Raw genomic sequence first — 26141 nt, 5'->3', positions numbered from 1 at the left:
GTGCACCCTGTCGCCTCTGCTGTTCGCCCTCTATATGAATCCTTTGGCTCAAAGTGTCCGCGATAACCCTAAGATCATCTGAACCACTTTCAGGGGCTGGGGGGACAACATAAAATTAGCCTTTACACTAACGATGTTCTGGTGACTTTAGGTAAACCAGAACTAGCCCTTCCAGCATTTATAACGGAGCTAGACATATTGCCCTTGCTTCGGGATTTCGAACCAATATTGCCAAGTCTCAGGCACTGAATCTCTCCCTGCCTACCGCGTTAGAAACCCAGCTCTTGGAACAATGCCTTATCGGGAAACATCCTTTACCACGCAACTATTACAACGCGGTATGGTTACATCGTGGTTTTTACAACGAAAGTCGTTACACCGACTTGCACTGGAGGGCGCTCTAGACTAAGGAATAGTGTGAATTACTATTCCAACACCTTCCCTACTGTACGTAGACTGGAGTTGGAATAGTAATTCACACTATTCCTAAATCCAGCGCCCTCCAACGCAAGTCGATGTAACAACTTGCGTTGTCAAAACCGCGATGTAACATACCGCGTTGTGATGGTACGCGTTGTACCATCATACATCCGCCTTATCATATGGGCTACGTTGGCAGTCCCTTACCTGGGGATCCGATTAGCCTCTTCCATACAAGCAACTTCTCTGCTCAACTATCAGTCCCTACACAGACACATCAAATCTGAACTGGCCCGACCGAAACAGCACTGAATCTCCTGTCTAGGAAAAGTTGCGGCTATTAAGATGAATATTCTGCCAAAAATGTTATATCTCTTCTAAACACTGCCCCTGACGCCCCATAAAGGAATAATTTCCAAACTGTAATCTGAAGCGTCCACAAATGTGGAGAGAAATCAGCTATCTCCCACCGGACACTATAGGTCTCGGGATACCGAACCTAAAACTATATTTTCTGTCAACCCAATTGCGATCCTTAGTAGAATGGAAAAAAGAGGAATCAGAGTGGCACTTGCTCCTCCAGGACCAGGCGGAGGCAGGTACCTACCTGTTGAAGACTCCCTTCCTTAAGAAGCTGCACAGACCCAGAACCTTTACCTTTCCCAGATAACAAAGGTCACAATGGAAGCCTGGGACCGATGTGGCACTAGATACGGCCTTTCCTCCTTTCCCTCGCCGCTGACACCCCAGCTTGATAACCCAGACTTCTTGTCAGAGAACAGCCCGGGGCATTCAGTAAATGGAGACGGACCCCTACCCGATTGGCTTGCCATATTATGGACAAAGAAACTGTTATCCTCTTCACACAGGTGTGAGCATGTTACGCCAGCCCCGAGACGGAACGCTTGTATTATTGGCAACTTCAACACTGGCTTCTTCACCCTGACAATATGGAGACGGTACAGAGACTACTAACCACAAGTGATGGAGGAGCGTGCTCCCCCGGCACCGAGGGATAAAAGAGGTGTTGTAAGGAAGTGGATACACCCTCCCAATTCAACTACAACAAACGTAAAGTATTCAGAACCATCAAGCTCAAAATAAATCTTACGTGGCGTACTCCGTTTGGATGCAGGAAACGAGGCAACTCCTTTTTGTTAATTAACCCTCACACACCCTATTGGTGTCATGCTTCATCATCGTGTTCACCCTGACTCCTAAAGGTCAGGGTGGGCTCAACCGTGTTTCAGGGAACGCTCAGAAGATGTAGGCCAGGGGGTCTAAAGATAAAAATCCTACTGCATTCCCCAGGTATCCCTTTATTTGCTGGGGGCATAGCGGATATTAAAATAAATATTTTAAAAAGGGGGTCTTTTGGAGGTAATGGTCCTATGACCCTAAAAGTAAGTATGCCAACATGTTTCAGCCCTTGTTTAACGGCCTGTTCGGTCCTGAGCTTTTTTCAGGGGAAAACCAAAGTTCCCTCCCTGGTTTCGATTTAAGGAATTTTCCTAAATATTTGTATTTGACGGAACAAAAATCTGTTCCCTCATGAACAATATATGAAGGGTATACTTATCTCTCCATCCGGAAATAACGCAAAAATTCCGCCTGTAAGAAAAATGTAAAAGGAAGCAAAAAACAAACAATTTTTGCATTTCATTACATCATATCTTTCAAAATCCTGCACTCCCAATGTGCTTTTATTCCTTTCACTCTGTGATCTGTGACCATGTGAATGAGCTGATCTTGGGTCTACTTAACCCCAAACTGCCACTGGCAGTATACGTCAAATGCTAGCATTCAACTATCACTTGTAAACCGTGTGTACCTTATCCCAAGTTAAAACATACACACACTCCAAAAGTCCAACTACACTGTATGATTGTTTCAGTGGAACCATGTATATACAGACCGTAAATCACTCTATTTATTAATGTACTGCCAATCATCATTTCTGCCAAAGGTATAAGAACCTGATTATTTCTTTCACAATCAATAGTGATTTTGTACTAGACTTTTAATAAATGTGCCACACCTCTGTAAGTTTTTTATCAAAAATATATATCTTTATTAAATTATTTGTTTTGTTTTTCTATTTTTCTTGCTAACGGTGTAAACAATTTTATACAAAAAGATAATACCAATGGGGGCTGTCTGACAAAAGAAAACACAATAACAAATACACAGACAATTCAATTGGTGACTGTGGTGCCATATAGTGCAAATGGGTGACTTTTCAAATTCAAACAATGAACAAGACAATACCATAAATTCTCCGTCATTTTCAGGTATTTCACTTTAGCTAGTCCTATTTTTTTTTATATTTGCTATGCTGAGCCAGGACATGAGATGGCTGTACGTCAAAAACACAACATGTCTCTTTGAGACAGCGCATGTGCTCTCTAGCCGAGACTTAAACCGGGCTGAGATGGAAATTTGGGAAAGTATGAGGATGAGGTTCTTAATTTGTGCTGGTGGTTGCAGGTTGTGTGCATGGCATTTTTTGGAGAGGAATTGGGATTTATTTTTGATCATCAGACTTTCACCTGGAGAGAGAAATAAAGAAATTAGAGAAAAAATGAGAAATAGGAGAGAAATGGAGACACAGGTGCAGGAACCCTTAAATTGGATGTCAAGATATGCAGTAAAAAAAAGGGTGGTGTTACAAGGGATGGAGTCATTATGAGTGGAGTCTGAAATTCAACGTACATTTTTTTATTTTTTTTTAAAGCTCTGGTGGAATGAAATTGGCAACAGGGGCAAATGTGATAGTAAATCTGTTCTTGCTTAATTGGTCACAAAAGGCAAGTCTTGCAATGATCTTTGTGTGCCCAGCGATGTTCAGTGGATAATAATAACAGTAAGACCATTCTGGTGGTTAATACACTTGCTGGAGAGATCTGTGTTTTATCTAGTACGTTTTGAATCATGAAGTAGTATAGAGGGTTAATGTGCCTACACAACGTGCAACATGTAAACCACAGATTTCTATATTATGTAGATAGCTGTGTGTTACTTTTCTTTTCCGAGAGATCCCTTCGGTACTTGGAGTTCATAAGTTGCAATCCTTCTACTAGAGCACAGTGAGCCATGAAATGGCACCAAGGAGCTGCATGCAAACTGCAAAACATGCATTTGGAAGATTACTCTTTTCTTCTCAATCTTTTATTATCCTTAGGTTTCTAAAAAGGGTTCCGTTGGGTAGTAACAAAGTCTCATTAGTGGAGATAACCTCAATCAGTGAGTAAGTCTTAAATCCTGACACTGTGTTTCTCCAGTCCATGAACTTTTAACATATAATGCCTACCAGTATGGATGATATGTGACTCCTACACCTTACAACCCTCATTGTCTTACGTAATATTTCCTGTCCATTGATTTACACACTTGCATGATTTATTGTCTGTGTATAATCAGTGTGATGTAAAGCTCTCTGACACCATATATTGAGATGAATAGCGTAATAAAAGAAATTAAATTAAGAAATTAATTAGTAGGTGCTATTTAAATCATTATTAGTGTCATTACTCATGCAGATTAATGCAACTGACTTTCTTACAGCACATCTGACTTTCTGAATATTTTGACACTTAGGGCCTCATTTATGAAAAGTGACGCATCGCTGCGAGAAAACAGCGATGCGTCACTTTTCATTGCGCCCTTCATGTGACATGCTGGATGCGTCATATTTACAGTATGACGCATCATGTCGCAAGGAGTTATGGATACGTCAGTATTTCTGACATATCTGTAGGCGCAAAAAGGACGCATTGCTGGAGTGTGTCACAAAAGTGATGCAACTCCAGTAATGGGTCATTTCACATGGGCAAGTCCCATTTCAAATGTTCTTGCGTCAGTCTTACACCTGCTGTGAAGCACACGTAAGATATTGACGCATTTGTACCCTAGAAGTGGCGCAGTGAAATCTCATAGATTTCACTGCGTCACTTTTACGGGGCTTACTTGCGTCGGAACGCCCAGCCGGCATACATTATACCTGGCGCAGGTATAATGTGGTGCAGGGGTTTACAAAGTGACGCAACTACCTAGATGCGCCACTTTGTAAATATGACGCAACATTGTGCACTTTTTACGTTTAAGTGACGCACCAGCGGCGCAAAACTGACGCAAGGGCTCATAAATAAGCCCCTTAGTTGTTAGGGTCCAGATAGGTCCTAGGTAGGATGATGACCGAACAAAGGGAGTACTGTTTCCCTTCAAATGGGGCTTATGTTCTGAACCCACCTGGAAGTGAAAACCCCCTCACCATTTGTAGGTTGCTACTCCAACCCTAAAAAGCAGACATGAGGGCGCTGCTGAATGTGTCCCAGTGAGGGCAAATCACAGCAGAGCAAATGCAGCATATTTCTCTGGGTCCAGTCTGGACACTGGATCCGGCTCAGTGATAGCTGCGGGGTCCAGCTGGAACCCCTCATTCCCTGCACTGGTTGAGAAGGAACCTGCATGAGAGGGAGAGAGACACATGGGGGCAGATTTATGTTTCCTGGCGCATCCCTGCAAATCAGCAGGGATGCGCCAGGAAAGATGCGTCACGCAAGTTTACCCTTGCGCCACCACAGATGCGCCGCATTTACAATGCAGCGCATCGTGGCGCAAGGATAAACAGATGCGTGACGCATCTGATCGCGTAAGGGCATCGCATTGCTGGAGTCACGTCGCAAGCACGACGCAACTCCAGCAATGTTTAGGGGCTGCCCATACCTTACATGCTGCGTCATGCCGTTCGCCTGCTTCAAGCAGGCGCAAGGTTTTGACGCAGCAGCGTCGGAAAAGTGACTGAGTGAAATCTTGTAGATTTCACTGCGTCACTTTTCCGAGGCTTTTTCCGCTGGAACGCCCACCCTGCATACATTAAACCTGACGCAGGTTTAATGTGGCGCAGCGCTTTACACCGTGACGCATCTCCATAGATGCGTCACGATGTAAATAGGGCGCAACGCGGTGCAGGGTTTACGCCGCCGCTGCGTCACAAAAGTGACGCAACGGCGGCGTAAAAGTGGCGCAAGTCTAACATAAATCTGCCCCAGGGAGTGTAGGGCGGTAGAACAAAGAGGCAAGAGGCGAACTGTAGGAGTTCAGCAATCTCGTCACTCAGCAGCGTCTCTGGCCTGCTCCTAAGAAATACTTTGGAGCCCTACATGTATTTATTCGTTTATTTTACAATTTAGGCTCTCTGTGTGAATGGCACCAACCGGGCGCGCTGGCGGTGGCAGAGAAAGTGCATGTGCGGCGGTTAAATTGCGTGCTGCGGATATTTTTCTGTCTTTCAGGGCAGTTGGCCTCCCAGGCATATCAAAGGAAGGAGGTTTGATGTTGAAAGATTTCAAATTATATGAAATTGTTCAACGCTGAAATAAAGATGAAAGAAAGGGCTAGACACCAAGCCACGTTCTGTGATAAAATGCTTGACTGACAGTCTAACAATGGACAAAAGGAGAATCAGAGAGAATACGATATCAGGCAGGGAAAAAGAAACAAAGGCATCCAGAGCAATAGAAAGTGAGACAGAGATAAAGGGGGTGACGGACAGATATCACGGTTCACCTTGAAGCGGCTGTTGAGATTGTGTCTTGTTAAGAGCTCGAACACGATGGTTTTCAAGGCGTGATCCTCGCTCACTCTGTTCAGTGCAAACACGTCGAAGCCCCACAGGTCCAGGTTCTGCAATACACAACAAACTGGCAATTACTTCTCGCGGCGCGGGACGAAGGACAACAGTAATACTCTGCAAGGTGACTTCCCCCCGCTGCCCAACAACAGAAGCCCGTCCAATCAGGAGCCCCCACATGCGCGCGCCTCTACTTTAGCACTGTCACCCTGCCAGGCTGCGACACACACACACACACACAGGTGACTCCTTTTCAGGATGTGCTCAGGTGTGGTGGCTCTCTTCTGGAGCTCTCTGCGCTCATGGCATTTGATGCTCAGAAACACACTTTGCAGCAATAACTCGGGGACATCTGCAGGGTACAAATGGATCTACAAAAGTAAGGCTTCTGGTTTACCTGGTTGTGTTATAACACAGAGCTGTGCTTGCACAATGTTTGTAACATCCCCTTTGGTTTTGCTTTGTTTGCCCTAAGTTGACAGGGTATGTCCAGACGTGGGTCCCTTGCTCACTTTGCCACTGGGTTCAAGCTAGCCTGGCTGATGACGGCTGATTAACCAGAAACCGGTCCCAGGATGCTTGTTTCCGGTCCAGGGAAGACATGGCTTGGCAGTTCAGGGTGGACTGTTCCCATGAGGCACAGGGTCAGACTGATTTGCATATGGCCATGTCTGAACTGGGGTGGCGGAGTGAGCTAAAGAATGATTATGGCTTAAACCCAGATCAGTTGACTGGGGGTGAGTGCTTGCAATGTTCAACACTCCGTCCATCATCCCCTTTGGTTTTGCTTTGTTCTCCCTAAGTTGGCAGGGTATGCCCAGACGTCGGTCCCTTCCTCACTTTGGCACTGGATTCAAGCTAGCCTGGCTGATGACGGCTGATTAGCCAGAAATAGGTCCAAGGATGCTTGTTTCCGGTCCAGGGAAGACATGGCTTGGCAGTTCGGGCTGGACTGTTCCCATGAGGCACAGAGTCAGACTGATTTGCATATGGCCATGTCTGAACTGGGGTGGCGGAGTGAGCTAAAGAATGATGATGGATTAAACCCAGATCATTTGACTGGGGGTGAGTGCTTGCAATGTTCAACACTCCGTCCATCACCCCCTTTGGTTTTGCTTTGTTCACCCTAAGTGGGCAGGGTATGCCCAGACGTGGGTCCCTTGCTCACTTTGCCACTGGATTCAAGCTAGCCTGGCTGATGACGGCTGATTAGCCAGAAACCGGTCCCAGGATGCTTGTTTCCGTTCCAGGGAAGACATGGCTTGGCAGTTCGGGCTGGGCTGTTTCCATGAGGCACAGGGTCAGACTGATTTGGATATGGCCATGTCTGAACTGGGGTGGCGGAGTGAGCTAAAGAATGATGATGGATTAAACCCAGATCAGTTGACTGGGGGTGAGTGCTTGCAATGTTCAACACTCCGTCCATCAACCCGACAAATAGTTAGCAAGATTCCAAAACAAAATTACCCTTATGAATAGATAGGAAGAATCCTGTCCCATTGATATACATACATTTCTCTGTGATCTGTGTGAGTGACTATAAATGCAGATTAAACCATGCTTGGAACAGCATTCCTCCATCTCTGCATACACATTCAGAGTGCCACCATTGCAAAGCAACATACTACCAAATTAATACAAGGCACAATGTAACAGGAACATATGGGGGGAGCTTGCAAAAGTGCATGAGAACTGTAGCTGGCACCCCACATAGTACTTTGTGAATGGCTTCTGACTTCTCCCAGCAGTTGACACCTTTCTATGCTTTGCAAGTTGCAAGGATTGAGGGAAGCCATTTCCCCACCCTCTTCATCCAGCGACTTGTAAGAAGTCGCAATATTGACTTCAAGCAAGTCGCAAGGCATTTGTGAGTTGCAATTCCACCTTAGAACGTTGCAATGTGGGATTTTGCAATGGCAAAAACATTCCGCTTTGCTCACAGAAAGCTCTCTGATTGTAAAATCAAACAATGAGGATTCGAAACATTCTACAACAGTATTGAATGCACCTAATGTTGTTCAATATCATAAAGAAATACAAGGCGTTTGTGGCTCTTTAATCACGCAATTAGAAAATTGATGTAGCTTTTGACGTGCTGATAACTAGTCAAGGGCATTACTAAGCCAGATTGTTCACTGATGCAGCAATATGAACACAGCTCGCAAATGGCACCGTGTAAATTGTGTTACTCTCTGTGGTTGTGAATTTGCCCCAGAGTGTGATTTCCCTTCATGTGGGGCCACTGGATGTACTTATTAGCCATAAAGATATTCTTATTCACCAGTACACTTAAGTCACCCAACCATACCTTAAAGGGTCATTGGCTAAAGACATTCTTAAACTCAGATCCTGACTGGATGTCATTGAAACATGGATATCTACAACATAACCAGCTCAACCCAACAAAGACTGAGGGCCCGATTCACAGAAGTAATCTGAGGTGAAAGTCTAACTTTACTACTATTAAAGTTAGACTTTTAAGTTGAGACCAAAAGTCTAACTTAGACCAAAAGTCTAACTTTAGTAGTAGTATAGTTAGACTTTTGGTCTAAGTTAGACTTTTGGTCTAAACTTAAAAGTTTAACTTTAATAGTAGTAAAGTTAGACTTTTAGTCTATGTTAGACTTTTGGTCTAAACTTAAACCAAAAGTCTATCTTTACTATTCGTAAATACCCTTTGTGAATACCAAAGGTCATAAAGTAAGACTTTCTACTCAGATTATTTCTGATAATCGGGCCCTGAATTGGTCCTCATAGACTGAGAAACCACTGAGCACCTCAATAATTTTCATTAAAATGAGCATCTACTAGTGTCATTCACCTTCTTCTAAAATCGTCAGCCTTCTCAGGGGATTCCTTTTGATCATTCAAGAACCTATCCAGACAGGAACACAGAGGTTGCTTCCCAAACACAATACTGTTCATGATTAAGCCCTTCCTCCCAGTTACAAAAGTCTGGTCCACAACCCAGGTTCTCAACATTGACTGAGGTCATGATCTACTCATTTAACTCTCAGAATCCTCATTGACACCAATTAAAATGGCTTTTCATATAGTGCCTCAATAATTCATCAATCAAAGAAAGTATAAACACTTTTTCCTCATAGTGAAAGATCAACTTTGGCTCCCTCTCTGTTCAAGAATTCACTGCAAAGTTTGTAGTGTGATGTACGAAGAAGTTCACCTAAGAAACCTCGACTACCTGTAGACTATCCTCAATACATTTGGGGGTACAAACTGCCCTCGGAGAAACTACACTTACCACATTGGAAATACAAAAGATGTTTTCAAAGTGTAAAGCTTGAATTTGCCATATGTGAGGCCAGAAACCACTTAACGGAATTTTATCTGAATGGCTATCCATTTAATGAGGGCAAAATACTAAACTTGTCTTTAAAAGAACTTAATATTGTGCTTTTTCCCCTAGCAACCCATTTCTGCATGGAGCCTTTAGTCCTGCAGTATGAGACCCTGACTTTCTGATTCAAGGTTATGGAGCACCATTGGAAAGAATCTAAATCTGCTTAAGAGAATTTTGCTTAGCACATCCATCTTGATTATGCCAGACCAAGATAATGTATTTGTGTGCCTTTAACATATATTATTTAATTTAAGATTTTGATCACGTTAACAGATTTTTACTGTACTGAAATGATGTAATCCACCTAATCTGAGATATTAAACCCAACTTCAGACATCACCATTGTCTTGCTTGAGTGAAGTGAGCTAATAATTTTTTTACTGTTTTTGGTAAAATTTTCCACTAGTCCAAGCATTCATCTTCAGCCTGTCTGGCCACCTTCAAAGATTCGGGTCTAAGATTAACCAGAAACCGGTCCCAGGATGCTTGTTTCCGGTCCAGGGAAGACATGGCTTGGCAGTTCAGGGTGGACTGTTCCCATGAGGCACAGGGTCAGACTGATTTGCATATGGCCATGTCTGAACTGGGGTGGCGGAGTGAGCTAAAGAATGATTATGGCTTAAACCCAGATCAGTTGACTGGGGGTGAGTGCTTGCAATGTTCAACACTCCGTCCATCATCCCCTTTGGTTTTGCTTTGTTCTCCCTAAGTTGGCAGGGTATGCCCAGACGTCGGTCCCTTCCTCACTTTGGCACTGGATTCAAGCTAGCCTGGCTGATGACGGCTGATTAGCCAGAAATAGGTCCAAGGATGCTTGTTTCCGGTCCAGGGAAGACATGGCTTGGCAGTTCGGGCTGGACTGTTCCCATGAGGCACAGAGTCAGACTGATTTGCATATGGCCATGTCTGAACTGGGGTGGCGGAGTGAGCTAAAGAATGATGATGGATTAAACCCAGATCAGTTGACTGGGGGTGAGTGCTTGCAATGTTCAACACTCCGTCCATCACCCCCTTTGGTTTTGCTTTGTTCACCCTAAGTGGGCAGGGTATGCCCAGACGTGGGTCCCTTGCTCACTTTGCCACTGGATTCAAGCTAGCCTGGCTGATGACGGCTGATTAGCCAGAAACCGGTCCCAGGATGCTTGTTTCCGTTCCAGGGAAGACATGGCTTGGCAGTTCGGGCTGGGCTGTTTCCATGAGGCACAGGGTCAGACTGATTTGGATATGGCCATGTCTGAACTGGGGTGGCGGAGTGAGCTAAAGAATGATGATGGATTAAACCCAGATCAGTTGACTGGGGGTGAGTGCTTGCAATGTTCAACACTCCGTCCATCAACCCGACAAATAGTTAGCAAGATTCCAAAACAAAATTACCCTTATGAATAGATAGGAAGAATCCTGTCCCATTGATATACATACATTTCTCTGTGATCTGTGTGAGTGACTATAAATGCAGATTAAACCATGCTTGGAACAGCATTCCTCCATCTCTGCATACACATTCAGAGTGCCACCATTGCAAAGCAACATACTACCAAATTAATACAAGGCACAATGTAACAGGAACATATGGGGGGAGCTTGCAAAAGTGCATGAGAACTGTAGCTGGCACCCCACATAGTACTTTGTGAATGGCTTCTGACTTCTCCCAGCAGTTGACACCTTTCTATGCTTTGCAAGTTGCAAGGATTGAGGGAAGCCATTTCCCCACCCTCTTCATCCAGCGACTTGTAAGAAGTCGCAATATTGACTTCAAGCAAGTCGCAAGACATTTGTGAGTTGCAATTCCACCTTAGAACGTTGCAATGTGGGATTTTGCAATGGCAAAAACATTCCGCTTTGCTCACAGAAAGCTCTCTGATTGTAAAATCAAACAATGAGGATTCGAAACATTCTACAACAGTATTGAATGCACCTAATGTTGTTCAATATCATAAAGAAATACAAGGCGTTTGTGGCTCTTTAATCACGCAATTAGAAAATTGATGTAGCTTTTGACGTGCTGATAACTAGTCAAGGGCATTACTAAGCCAGATTGTTCACTGATGCAGCAATATGAACACAGCTCGCAAATGGCACCGTGTAAATTGTGTTACTCTCTGTGGTTGTGAATTTGCCCCAGAGTGTGATTTCCCTTCATGTGGGGCCACTGGATGTACTTATTAGCCATAAAGATATTCTTATTCACCAGTACACTTAAGTCACCCAACCATACCTTAAAGGGTCATTGGCTAAAGACATTCTTAAACTCAGATCCTGACTGGATGTCATTGAAACATGGATATCTACAACATAACCAGCTCAACCCAACAAAGACTGAGGGCCCGATTCACAGAAGTAATCTGAGGTGAAAGTCTAACTTTACTACTATTAAAGTTAGACTTTTAAGTTGAGACCAAAAGTCTAACTTAGACCAAAAGTCTAACTTTAGTAGTAGTATAGTTAGACTTTTGGTCTAAGTTAGACTTTTGGTCTAAACTTAAAAGTTTAACTTTAATAGTAGTAAAGTTAGACTTTTAGTCTATGTTAGACTTTTGGTCTAAACTTAAACCAAAAGTCTATCTTTACTATTCGTAAATACCCTTTGTGAATACCAAAGGTCATAAAGTAAGACTTTCTACTCAGATTATTTCTGATAATCGGGCCCTGAATTGGTCCTCATAGACTGAGAAACCACTGAGCACCTCAATAATTTTCATTAAAATGAGCATCTACTAGTGTCATTCACCTTCTTCTAAAATCGTCAGCCTTCTCAGGGGATTCCTTTTGATCATTCAAGAACCTATCCAGACAGGAACACAGAGGTTGCTTCCCAAACACAATACTGTTCATGATTAAGCCCTTCCTCCCAGTTACAAAAGTCTGGTCCACAACCCAGGTTCTCAACATTGACTGAGGTCATGATCCACTCATTTAACTCTCAGAATCCTCATTGACACCAATTAAAATGGCTTTTCATATAGTGCCTCAATAATTCATCAATCAAAGAAAGTATAAACACTTTTTCCTCATAGTGAAAGATCAACTTTGGCTCCCTCTCTGTTCAAGAATTCACTGCAAAGTTTGTAGTGTGATGTACGAAGAAGTTCACCTAAGAAACCTCGACTACCTGTAGACTATCCTCAATACATTTGGGGGTACAAACTGCCCTCGGAGAAACTACACTTACCACATTGGAAATACAAAAGATGTTTTCAAAGTGTAAAGCTTGAATTTGCCATATGTGAGGCCAGAAACCACTTAACGGAATTTTATCTGAATGGCTATCCATTTAATGAGGGCAAAATACTAAACTTGTCTTTAAAAGAACTTAATATTGTGCTTTTTCCCCTAGCAACCCATTTCTGCATGGAGCCTTTAGTCCTGCAGTATGAGACCCTGACTTTCTGATTCAAGGTTATGAAGCACCATTGGAAAGAATCTAAATCTGCTTAAGAGAATTTTGCTTAGCACATCCATCTTGATTATGCCAGACCAAGATAATGTATTTGTGTGCCTTTAACATATATTATTTAATTTAAGATTTTGATCACGTTAACAGATTTTTACTGTACTGAAATGATGTAATCCACCTAATCTGAGATATTAAACCCAACTTCAGACATCACCATTGTCTTGCTTGAGTGAAGTGAGCTAATAATTTTTTTACTGTTTTTGGTAAAATTTTCCACTAGTCCAAGCATTCATCTTCAGCCTGTCTGGCCACCTTCAAAGATTCGGGTCTAAGATTTCTTCACATTTTTCACCTGGCTCTTACAGGCCCCCTATAAATAACAAAAGAGGGAGTGGAGAGGGGGTGTCCTACACGAACACCGGGGGTGGATTCGACCCCCCCTAGCAATTATTTGTAAACAATAGGATCCACCTATGAAGGATTGCGTTAGAGGATTCGAATCAAGGGTCATGTGCATTTCCTACATTGGTTGGAAGCACATTGGGTTTCTTAAATACCCCTCACACACCAAAAGGGCCCTTGGTGTCATGCTTCATCATAGGGGTCTTCGCGTCCCTCTACGGGACGCGGCGTGCTACTGCCTGCGAATACGTGGGAGCACTGATGTTGTTCACTATGTGTGGTGTGAAAGTGAGTGGCAGGGTCAGTAGTGAGTGATAAGTGAATGTTAAAAAATACCTAGCTCCTGTGGAGTAGAAAACTTTAATATTCCATGGTGCCGGTATTGTTAAAAAGGTGTGAGGCAGAGGTGTGTTGTATTAATGTACAAGACCCCTGTGTGTGTCAACATGTTTCGAAGCGTGCTGCTTCTTCTTCAGGACAGGTTAACAGATCCCTACCCTACTCACATAGCATGTATGACAATGTCATCAATTGTACGATACTATACAGACAGGTAGTGAATGCTACATTTAGGAGAACAATGGTGTCAAGCTAAAATACGATACCATAAGGAAATTCATTAAGTGTAATCTGAAAGAGTAACACAATTTTAAAACCGTCAGGTATGCAAACCCCTTGCACCAGCACAGGCGCTATAAGTTTCACAGGCTTTTCTCACCTAGCACATGTACTTCTCATGAGTACTACTTGTTTCATGCATGCTGCACAAGGGGTTGTGGTACCAGAACATTTTTTTCAGAAATTCCTGTGACATCAGCATTGTGCAATAAAAACCGTCTACAGAAAAATTGCCCCATGGTAGTTAATAATGGAAAATATAAAACAAATTGAATTATATGTATGTACCCAACATGAAAGACATTAAGATATTCATGTCATACAGTATTTTAGTATATGACGCTCTCATGTCCAGGCCAAGAGGTTGGGTGTCTGCAGGAAAATCTGAACTAAAACAAGCTTACATTTTACATGATACGCCCCTTGTTTGAAAACCGGTCAATGGTAAAGGCTCAAGAATGTCAAGATCAATCCTATTCCAGGTCCTTATTGTGTAGCATCTTTGGCATCACACTCACAACATGGCAGACAGTGCTATCAGAATGCGGACTCCATGGTTGCTTCCTTCATACATGCATGGGCACACTTGCCTGTGAGGTAACTCCGTGCCAAGAAATGATGATATCCTCCAATCAGAAGCAAGAAGTAATATGGTGCAGACAAATTCTGCATACTGGTAATTTATTAAATAGAAAATAAATTGTTGGCCTTTAGTGGGAGACACCCTTCCTAAGCATCAAGAAACATGTCAAATTCTCTCAGCATCAATTGTTGGGGTTCTCATATTTAATATGTTCCCGCGCTGCCGTACTCCAGCACTGGCACACAATCATTCACAATGAGGCACACGCATAGCCACTTATTCCAAACATTTCATGGCACACTGATAAACAAGCATCATACATTTTATTGTATATATAATTTAGAAAAAAGTGCATTAGACCAACTCTTCTACACTTAAATCATCACATTTTTACAGTTTGAACCCCACAAAATGAAAAGTTAAATAGTAGTTCCGTTTTTACTTTTTTTAACCTCTACCTTGTCTGGGCCTTTTGTAATGTTTTGACTCTATTGCATTGTGGTTCTTGATACCTGTGTCAACCTGGCCCAGATGTGGGGCTACGTTTGGAGTTCTGCAAATTTACCAAAAGAAGAGCCCAAGTATTCTGTAGTGAAAACTTACCAGCTCTGGATTTGGGTGTGTGATGGGGCCAGTGGCGAAACGCAATATGACTGGGCCCACCTGCAGAATGTGATGAGTGGCCCGAGTTTCCCAGATCTTAGATATTGTTTGGCCTTGGACTGAGTGGGGGCACTTAGAAGAGTGGTGCCCCCCTGAAAGGTTGGGGACCAGCCTGTGCTGCACAGGTCTGCATTAGAAACCTGGAAAGAGTTGTTAATATGCAATGCACTTTTGTTTTATTCTCTAACTCTTTCCTCCCAGTGACTTCCTGAGAGTCAATGTAGAGCCAAAGTGAAGTTGACAAGTAGTGCATTCGGATTCTGCTACGCTTAACATCAAGATGCGCAAAAACAGTGGCTAAAAATCTATCAGTATATTAGAAAATCTTCAACCTTTAAACAACATCTTTCAAGTACATTACTATCTTGTGTTGGAAAATGTAGTAATGATGTGAAGAAACAAAACGTTTTAAAAAGAAATTGAGTGAGGATTTGTGTAATATGATCATTATGACGATTCTGAATTTGTACATGCTATGTTGGAGTGTGTTAGACCTGTCAGCCTTAGGATGCTCTTGCCCCAAACATTTTGCCTTAGATTTCCATTTTTTTGCTGCCCTTGATTTTGTTGGCCATAGGACTCTGCGCACTTTACCACTACTAACCAGTGCTGAAGTGCATGTGCTCACTCCCTAAAATGTGGTAACATTGAGTTCCCCCAGTTGGCACATTTAATTTAATTGTAAGTCCCCGGTAAATTGGTACTACATGTACTGTAAATTAAATGCTACTAGTGGACCTACAGCACTGCTTGTGCCACCCACTTAAGTAGCCTTTTAAACATGTCTCATACTTGTCATTACAGCCTGTGTGTGCAGTTTAAAACAGCCATTTCGACTTCAAAAAAAAACCTTTTGCCAGGCCTAAACCTTCCTTTTTAAAACATGTAAGGCACCACTAATGTAGGCTCCACACTGCCCAAAGGGCAGGGTGCAGTGTATTTAAAATATTAGACATGTCTTTAAACATTTACATGCCCTGCTAGTGAAGAACTCTTAAATTAATGTTTCAATCCTGCAAGGCCTGCCTCCCCAATAGGATAACAGTGAGTTGCCTTATTACATTTAATAAGTGATAACTTTCAATTGGGAACAGGTAGGAATATCGAGTTTGGTGTCTAAAGAAGTGTAATGTAAAACCGTCTTTAAGAATAAAGCCAGGTTTTAGGTCACGGTTCTGAAAAGGCCACTTTTAGAAAGTTCCCATTGTCCTAACCACTGGGTGCCTACAGGCTGTACCCTGGGTCATATGACTAGGTGTCTCTGGCAGTTGGCCCTTTGTGTATTTCTACCAGATGGTTAAACAAAGGGGGACCAATTGTGGGCAGGATGGGCCATCTCTTACTTGAGTACGGAGGGGTTCTGTCACCTGCAACACTTGCACATCATAAATGCTCAGCCCCAGCAAACTCACAAAGAATTTGACACCAGTCGTCTGTGTCCCCAGACAAGCAGGGCCCAGGGCAGGGAGGCAAGAAATCCCAAACACTTCTAGGAGTGGAAACATCCAGAACCTTCTCCTACTTCAAACCTGGAAGCAAGTATAAATATTGGACTCTCAGACCCAACTCTTCAGTACAACTCTGGAACTGTGGTAGACTCAGAAAGACTGCTGTCCAGCTCTGCTGCAAGAAGGACTTCTACTCTGCCCGGTTGCCTGAGTAAAAAGGACTGTACCTGCATCCTGAGCCCTTGACCACCAGAGTGACTCCAAGGGATAGTTGGCTGGCCTCCTGATCAGAGCCTCAGTGTTTTTAAAGGCACCAACTACCATGAACCCAGCACCTGGACTCTGTCTACCCCGAGTCTTGTCACCCCAATCCTGGACCTTTGGAACTGGGAGTGAAGGTGCTCTGCCAGCTGAGCTGTGGCCTAAGCTGACCCGACGCAGCGTAACGCATCATGATGCATCGCCTTGCAACTCCGCATAAGAAGTGCTGGTATGCAACACATCCCTGACACAGGAACCCACAGTTTTTCGGAACCACAACTGTTCTACACCACTTCAATGCAGGACCTTGCACTACAGTACTGCACCTCCCCAGAACTGGCACTGTGTGTGACGCATCCTCGACGCAGGACCTTGCACTGCAGCACGCAGTCCATTGGAACTGCCGCCATGCAACATATCCTCCATGTGGGATATAGAAATGCTCTGCAACGTGGATTTCAGGTACTTTACCCTATGGGCCTAACTTGGTCCTTGTATCTGGCCCGCACTCAATTGTAGTCAGCATGAATTAGTGACTTTGGCCCAGTCCAGCGCAACCACATAACCACAGTTGGAACTTTGTTCTTCTAGGCACTATTTTTGCTTGAATCTTTAAAACTGCATATCCCCAGTTCTACTAATTTGATTTATGTCGTTTTGGTCTCAAATAATTTATAACATTTTACTCTATTATTCGAAATTGGTGTATGATTTTTCTTGTGTTGTGTATTCACTTTGTTACTGTTTGAATTCCTGCATTAATACTCTACAAATTGCCTCTAAGTTAGGCCTTACTGCTCAGTGCCAAGCTAGCAGATGGTTAAGCACTGAATAATTTGCAGTTTGCTGTGACTTCACCCTGGCAGGAATTGTGGTTTCAGTTAACCAGTTTCATAAAGAGTGGTTCAAAGATTCAAAATTCATTTGGAATAGAAAATATATCTCTCAAGAACCTCCATGGCTTCATTATATTTTTACTTACCAAGTGAGATTGAGGTACTGGAATATTAGGCAGGCAGGAGGCGAGTGTCAGAGATGGCATGCTTTGACAGAGCCTAGACCAGGTGTTAGTTACTTAGCATGATGTATGGAGCAGTGTACATTTTATGCCCCGTAATCTGTAGTGATCATATACTTATCTGTGTGAAAATGTGTGACCATATACACATAAAGAAGATACAATTAATATAACCCAAGTATAATAATTTGTTGGATATATACTCGAATATGACTCGTTACTACGCGAGTAATCACATCACGTACCTTCAAAACACGGTCGTTACAACGACCTCGTTGTTACCACGCAATGCAATTACTACGCAAGTCATTACATCGACTTGCAGTAGATGGCGCGCTAACATTAGGAATGTATCATTTACTATTCCAACTCTAACCTACGCAACAGTAGGGAAGGTGTTGGAATTCTATTCCTTAAGTTAGCGCCCCATATACTGCAAGTCGATGTAATGACTTGCGTAGTAATTGCATTGCATGGTAACAACACGGTCGTTGTAATAACCGCGTTGTAATGGCATCGTGGTGTAATCACCGCGATGTAAAGGTTGTTTCCCTATATACTCATGTTATGTCATGCTAACCATAAAATCGTTTTGAATTTTCCTAACTGGATCTAGGCTTCTGAGGCCTGAAGCTTTTGTTGCTTATTTAAAGTTGTTTTTGAAAATATTGCCCTGACGTTTTTCTTTCCCTTGCCGGGAACCTGATAACATTGAATAGCTCATTGTTTTGTTTGTACAAATTAGTTTTAATTGATAGGCTTCTGTGATTTACATTGTGTGTAGGGAATGAGAAGAGCCTCCTGTACAAGACGGACCAGATTGTTGATATCTCCAATGTCTTGGAGCTGTGTGAGCCTTGGTTTGGCAACAGGAAATTAGGAAATCTATCTGCTCCCAGAAGAGGGTGCAACCTAATGGACCCCATCTTTGGGGAGTACGAGGGAAAGATTTCTGAATAAATTGTAATATTTTAACTGGGTGTCTTCTTATTAAGGGCAGATCCTTTCCTGACTTTGCTGAGCGAAGACTTTTTAATAAGTCTGCTACTGGAGACCTAATATTCTCAAGTCAGTCACTTGAACACTTATGCCTTTTGCTCTATACCTTAACTTGATTCATTTCAGGCTGACACCTTTTGCTTAGGATTTCCCCTTCACATCTTTCAGATGTTTTACTTAGATTAGGAAAGTTCCTTTTATGGAACCGATATATACTCTATTTTACATTTTGTATGGTATTATCATTTGGATGGCCCTTTACCTGACAGATTTAGGTGGTTTGATTAACAAGACTGAATTGTATCCTTACTTGATTGACTGATTTACTAAATGAATAGGATCTGTAACTTTGACTCATTTGTTAATAAACCTTTATGGTTGGAAACCATACTCTCTGTTATTCTTGTTGAGCCAAATTGGTTACACTGCAATTTGAAATTGATGTTGTGATGTTAACTCCCAGAACAGACTTTCAGCTACTAGCCAGTGGTCCATGTGACCAGTGGAACAATCTATTTGACGGCTGCACCAGCGGCATAAAGTATAGACAATTGTACTGCACCAGTTTCTTGTGTCAAATTGCTTGATGTCCGAACTGTGGTGTAATATTCGGTCAGATTCACTAAATGTTAATGCAACAAAGCACAGAAACCAACGTTGAGAGAGACAAGGGCAGCGCCATATCTTCTAAGATTTGAAACTGCTGCTATCTCCACTGCTAGCGCACAAACATGCTAGCTAGAGCCGCGCACACACCTTTGCGCCATAGGTCTGAGGAGTATGTGTGCTGTCTGGCATACATTTTGTACTGAAAGGTCACCCTTCCAGTACAAAATACAAAGCTAACACATAGTTCAAAACTTTTCAAACATTGTATGTGTGCTGTACAGTGCAGCACACATTCAAAGTTTGAAGCGTTTGGAGAAATAAAAGCCTCATCTACAAATTGTAGTAAACATGCTTTGCATCAAAAACATGGGTGGCTGCATGGTAATACCCATGTACCATCTCTCAGACACCCCTTTGACACAAAGAAAAGCAAAGCAGAGCTATGTACTTTGTATTACTTAAGGCAACTTACCAACTCAAGTCATGATTTTAGTTGGAAAGTAAATCTACACACAGTACTTTGTGCCAGGTTTTTGTCACTTTTGTGATACAAACCCAGCAAAAAATATTATTACATTTCCCCCTAAATGTTCAATGACTGAAATAGCAGGTGCTGCTGCAGGCCACAACTGAAAGGCACACTGGAGATGCATTTCAAAGCCCTCTTAATAGAATATCAGGGGTAATAACTGTGTCACAACTGACACTTTGCACTGAAAAGCAGGAATATATGTAGGCTAAATCGGTCATGTAGGCTCTGCTTCATTCAGCATTTGGCAATGACCTAAACAAGGGAGTGTGACTTCAAAGGCTGTCTAGCTCACCATAGCAGGCTACAAGGCTAGTAGAGCATTCCTTGCTATGCAGAGGGTCATGGAAGCAACTGTCAAACATGGACACCAGAGCTGTGAAAATGGCCAGCACTCTTTACTTGATTCTCCATGGACTCCACCAAACTGCTTCTCTTCATTTGGCTGAGCTGAGGTAGACACAGAAGTGAGGAGAATTCCACCTTCATCATTCCTTACCAACTGTGACACTGCGAACCATGAGAAGGCAGTAATAAAGGTTGCTGTTTTCTCCTTCCATAGCCTCTGCCTTTCTTATTCCCCAGTGCAATCCACATATCCTGGAGATGCTGGGAGAAGGAGAGTCAGAGGCAGTACTTTTAGAACATTGAAATGTTGACAGCAGCATCCCGATACCAGTGTTTATAACCTGCTGCTGCCCCATGGTTGTCAATGGTGCTGCCAGAATTCCAATGCTCTAGGATTGTGAAATGCGAACGCTTAGAGCGAGCCCTCTATTGCACTCTAGCTCTGTGGTACTCATAGTACGGCCCGCTGGCTGCCGCCAACCCGGCAGGTCTTCCTTTGCGGCCTGCAGACCTTTCAGGTAATGTACCCACGGCCCCCCAGAGAGACAATGAGAGAGTAGAGAGAGAGTGTGGAGAGAGAGAGAGTGGAGAGATAGAGAGAGAGAGAGAGAGACAGAGGAGAGAGAGGAGAGAGAGGAGAGAGAGAGAGAGAGAGAGTGGAGAGAAAGAGAGGAGAGAGATAGAGAGAGTGGATGGAGAGTGGAGAGAGAGAGTAGAGAGAGAGACTGACCGAGATACTGACTGACTGAGAGACAGACTGACTGTGAGAATGACTGAGAGAGACTGACAGAGAGAGAGAGACTGACAGAGAGAGACTGACAGAGAGACTCACAGAGAGAGATACTGACTGACAGACTGGCTGACTGCCAGAGAGAGAAAGAGAGAGAGAGAGACTGACTGACTGAGAGAGAGATAGACTGACTGACTGACTGAGAGAGAGAGATAGACTGACTGACGGAGACAGAGACTGAGTGACAGAGAGAAACTGGCTGTCAGAGAGCAACTGGCTGACAGAGAGTGACTGATTGACTGACAGAGACTCACTGACTGACAGAGAGAGAGAAAGACTGTGATGGAATTGGGGTCAATATGTGTATGAAGCTATGCAATGCCTCTTAAGATTGCTAATGTCTGCTAATGGAAATGTATTATCAAAATGTGCATAGTTCCCTCTAAGCTGCGCGCCTGAACGCACGCGCACACTTGCATTTCTCTCTGCGCAGAGGCCTTCAAACACCACGCACCACAAAGGATTCCTCTTCACTTTTAAAGTGCTTAATTCAAGCCTTTGAAATGCGGCCGTAGTGATTGAGCTGCGCTGCTAAATGCATTTTTAAAGATGTGTTTTTGTCTTTAAAAATGCTAATAGAGAAGTTTGAACGCCTGCAGTAAAGGGCAGTCCAGAAGCAGCAGGAGAGCGGCCACTGGGCCTTCAGTGCAGCCCAAGAGTCCAATCTGAAGCATACATTGGGAATTTTGCCAGTTCTCAGACATTAACATACTCCGGAAGTTGGGGCACACATTCACCTTTGAGGTGTCAGCCACCAGTAACATTCCAGAGGCTGACACTTCATAACTTATTGAGATCCATCAGTTTTGGACGCTTATAGTTTTAAACCTCACTAGCTGACAGGACTGTGTATTTTCATTGCTCAAACTTCTCTTGTTTTAAAGAGCGACATGGATAGAAATTGTGCAACTGGTGCAGTGGCGCCAAGTACCACGTTTGCAAAGTACCATCTGGTAGCTCCTAATTTAATGTGTGATTAAAAACTCTGATTTTCACTGCTGCAGATTTTCATCGTTTAATAATTAATCAGTAAAATTAATCCTAACAATCCTATTGTTTAGGTAATTCTGTTTTTATGGCCTTCTACCTGAACTAATAGATAGGTTACAGAGAAGTACCACATTACTATATTCTTATAGTCAGGGCCACTGGAATTGTGGCCAAGGAAGACCAAATTATGTGTCATTGTTGATTAAATTATGTGGCAATAAAAGGCAAATTATGCTGTACAATGCAGCACATTTAGTGATAGTATTGCTTCCTTATTTTGGCATTTTTCCATAGGTTAACACTTTCTTGAAAAAGGGATCACCTTATCAGTACCAGTTCAACACCCAAATTCTGCAATAAACAACAGAAGAGGACCAGTCCAACTTTGCAAAGGTCCCTCTGCTGGGCGACAACGTGCATCGTCGCATTTTTAGTAACTTATCTGTTTGCGCTAGAAACTATTTTTTTTGCTAAACTCTGCAGATTATGCAGCAGATGATGGATTATGGGGCAAATGCGGAAAATCCATAAATATTCAGAAAAAGCTACAACCGTAAAATCGCATAATTCCAGTGGCCCTGCTTATAGTCTGCAAATGCTAAGGAAAACTCCAAGTAACAGAATCCTTTGCAGTGGTCTTTCTGATTTCTAATGGAATTGACTACTGTGAGAGAGAATCAGACTTTTTAATCACATTTGTAATTCTATAACTTTATGCACACTGGTTAGGAGCTTTTGCACACTCTACCGGTTATGGTGTAAAGCCAAGGGAAATGACTATAGACCTGATTCTTTTACTGGGAAGCGTTATGTCTGATGCCATACGTCTGATCTGTTTATTATAAAATGATATGACAAAGGCAGAAGGCCTAGCTTGATTATTGTGAAAAGCATGTTTTAAAGTCAATAGGCTTATACTGGGGATCGTTATAGTACTTACATGGAATTTAACTGAATACTGTAGTAGGCAAGGGTTTTGGTATTCGTGACTTACTCAAATAAACTGTGGGCATTAAAGATTTGCACTAAAATAATCCTTGTTAGGGCTTCTTAGGGATGGGTTTACATTTTCTTGGCAACTTTAATTTTGTATATATTTGCAATTTTACTGATGGTCGGCTTGTAGTAAAGTTTATGCACAGTACAGTTGGCCTGCCTCTATCACAGTGATGAGCTAATCACAAATGCTATGGACCTGATTGGTTCAATGGGAAAAGTTATTTCATATGTCATAGGTCTGATCTATCTCTTATGTAAAGTTTTGACATAGGTTATAGGCCTGAATTATTTATTATGAAACACACAAAGCCAATAGGCCTTTTACGGGTGAATTGTAATTGCACCCTGTTAAAGCCTGCAGAAGTAATTTGTTACATGTAATCTCACAGATTCATTTTTAGGCAAGACCTTATGTTTATTACCTTTTGGACAAACCTTGGAGGTACATTTGCACTGGAATAATTATTTCTAGAATCTCTTCAGAAGGTTTGACAGGCTTAAATGTCTGCCAGAATCTTGTAAAAACATATATACCAATGGTATATAAACCACTTCAGTCATTGACTCTCTTGCCCTGTGAGTGACTTTTGTCTGACCACATGTGCACAGCCACCTGAAAATTAGTGCATTTAAGTGCCAAGGCTGGTGGGCCAGTCCTTTAGTTTTCCATGTTCTGGTTATATGGCCCTTACATTTCTTTCCCTCTTCTATGTTCATGATTAAAGCCTGCTACACCTACAGAGACAGATCTAACTCGCTCATTGCTTGCTGCTCAGTGCAGTATACTGCAGCATGTACAGTCATTGCATCTAAACCACCTGACCACCATCGAAGAATATTGTCTATAGGGTTTCATTGCTTTTAACATTGCAAAATGGTCAACATGCTGGATCTAAACGTGGCAATGTGATGCAACTATAAAACAATACACTAGGTACAGTAACATTGCAAGACAACCACCTGCTGTTTTGCTTAATTTTGTTACTGCGAGCATATGTCTGTCATTTTTAGGCAATATTATGTTTTCTTTTTCCTGTTTTTCTTTTTCTTATTTCCTGGTGCTGAGTTTGTCCATGCACTTTATTGTGGTTGTGTAAATGAGTGAAGATAAGAGTTACTCAGTGATGAATAGATGCATGAGTAACAGAATGCATGTATGATAACTTATTTTGTACCTAATCTCATCAATGACTAAGGAGGCACTTTTTTTATATAAGCCAGACCTTCCAGTTGTAGCTAGTCGATTTTCCTAGTTGCACATCTCGTCACTCGGTTGCGCACACAAGCTAGAAATGTGTGCAGGCAAACATTCTGTTACCGCACACGAGGAAGAATAATTAGAGGGAACATTGGCTCTCTGCTTTTGAAATACAGCATTGTCGCATTGGCTGTTTTGAAATGGTTTGATCTTTTTTACTTTATCCCCCCTCACTGACCCCACCACTACCGGTGCCGCCCTCGGCCACAAACCACACTGAAATGTTGGCCCCGGCAGAAAGTTTGTGAGTACCCATACCCTAGCTTGATTCTCCTACTGCAAATAGACACATTTATGTACCAAACATATATCCCTACAATCTGAACATTGATATTGCCTTCCTGACCAGCTAGTACAACTTTTAAAGTGTTTTGTTTTAAGTGCAGGCAATTCATTATTCTAGGAAACGAAAAACATCTCTGTCATGATCCTGATGAAGTAGGATTTCTTTTTAGCAACTTAAGCAATCTTTCTTCTGACAAGGTCATTACACAACACTGGAGTTTAGCAAACTTCCTTAAACTGAATTAATTGAAGACTAAGGTACTACTGGTAAGCAGGAACCTGTCAGCATGGTGCAACCTTAACTGGTCTTTTTCAGAGGGCGCTTCTCCTGTCCCCTCTGATCTAGTCCACAGTCTTGTGCAGTGAAACGGCCCTTCTCAGCCTTGAGTACCACCTCTCTTTTGGGAATGCTTCTATCTGCTTAATCTACCTAGATGTAGTCTCCTCTTGGTGAGGGTTTTATAACACACTCCTCAGGCTATGGCCATGCTCCACTCACGACTAGGCTACAGCAGTCGTGTATACTTAGTTGCGTTTGCCAAAGTTCTGCAGAAACTGCAACGGATTTAAAAATACCAGAGCCGGACATAGAACAGGCCAGGGGAAATGGGTCCGAATCTCCTCCACTCTTCGTGGGTTGCTTCGACTTTATGATAAAGGAGAAGGAAATCATTTAGTTTAAATCTCTTACCATTGTTCATAAAGTCATTTTTTTGTATTCACGCGTTCTGGTTTGTAAATTCAATCCATTCGTTCTGACGCGCGCACTTAATTCATCCCTCTCTCAACCTGCACGCACTTAAATCATCCTCTCTCAACCTGCATGCACTTAAATGATCCCCTGCACACACTTAAATCATCCTCTCTCAACCTGTAGGCACTCAAGTCATCCTCTCTCAACCTGCACGCACTTAAATTATTATTATTATGTGTTCTTATATAGCGCTCAACTTACCCTTGGGCATCTTGGCGCTTGCATTGGGAACCCGTCCTGGTTTTTCCCTGTGAGATAACCCGTACTGGGCATCCCCAAGGTGAAAGCCAGGCATCCCGCCGCAGGGGGGCCGTTGTGGAGATTAAGCAAGCTTATTGCCCAGAGCTGCATAGTGTGAACTCGTGCTTAGAGTGGGCACTGAAGCGAGAATTATCGAGTCCGTGGACAATTGGGCTCCGGACCCTGCCGCGTCAGGAATTGAACCCTGGTCCCAGGTCTGACCTCTGCTTCAGGGTATGCCTCCTCTAACCAGTGAGCTACACTTCTCCACTGATCCCCTGCACACACTTAAATAATCCTCTCTCAACCTGTAGGCACTCAAGTCATCCTCTCTCAACCTGCACGCACTTAAATCTTCTCTCAACCTGCAAGCACTTAAATCATCCTCTCTCAACCTGCACGCACTTAAATCATCTTCTCTCAACCTGTAGGCACTTAAATCATCCTATCTCAACTTGCAAGGACTTAAATAATCCTCACTCCACCTGCAAGCACTTACATCGTCCTCTCTCAACCTGCAGGCACTTAAACCATCCTCTC

General features: G+C 42.8%; 1 protein-coding gene across 2 annotated transcripts in view; it reads right to left on the bottom strand.

Annotated features, from left to right (window-relative positions):
* PDE1B (phosphodiesterase 1B) overlaps positions 1–26141 on the bottom strand; it is a 1345653-nt gene that overhangs the window by 353992 nt on the left and 965520 nt on the right. For both annotated transcript variants that reach the window (XM_085654771.1, XM_085654770.1), the window contains one exon: positions 5989–6105. In XM_085654771.1, coding sequence (XP_085510897.1) covers positions 5989–6105 — 117 coding nt within the window. The remainder of the gene's footprint in view (positions 1–5988; positions 6106–26141) is intronic.

The sequence above is a fragment of the Triturus cristatus genome, chromosome 4_1 (assembly GCF_964204655.1).
Source record: "Triturus cristatus chromosome 4_1, aTriCri1.1, whole genome shotgun sequence".
Taxonomy (NCBI): domain Eukaryota; kingdom Metazoa; phylum Chordata; class Amphibia; order Caudata; family Salamandridae; genus Triturus; species Triturus cristatus.
This window is presented reverse-complemented; position numbering and strand designations above follow the sequence as displayed.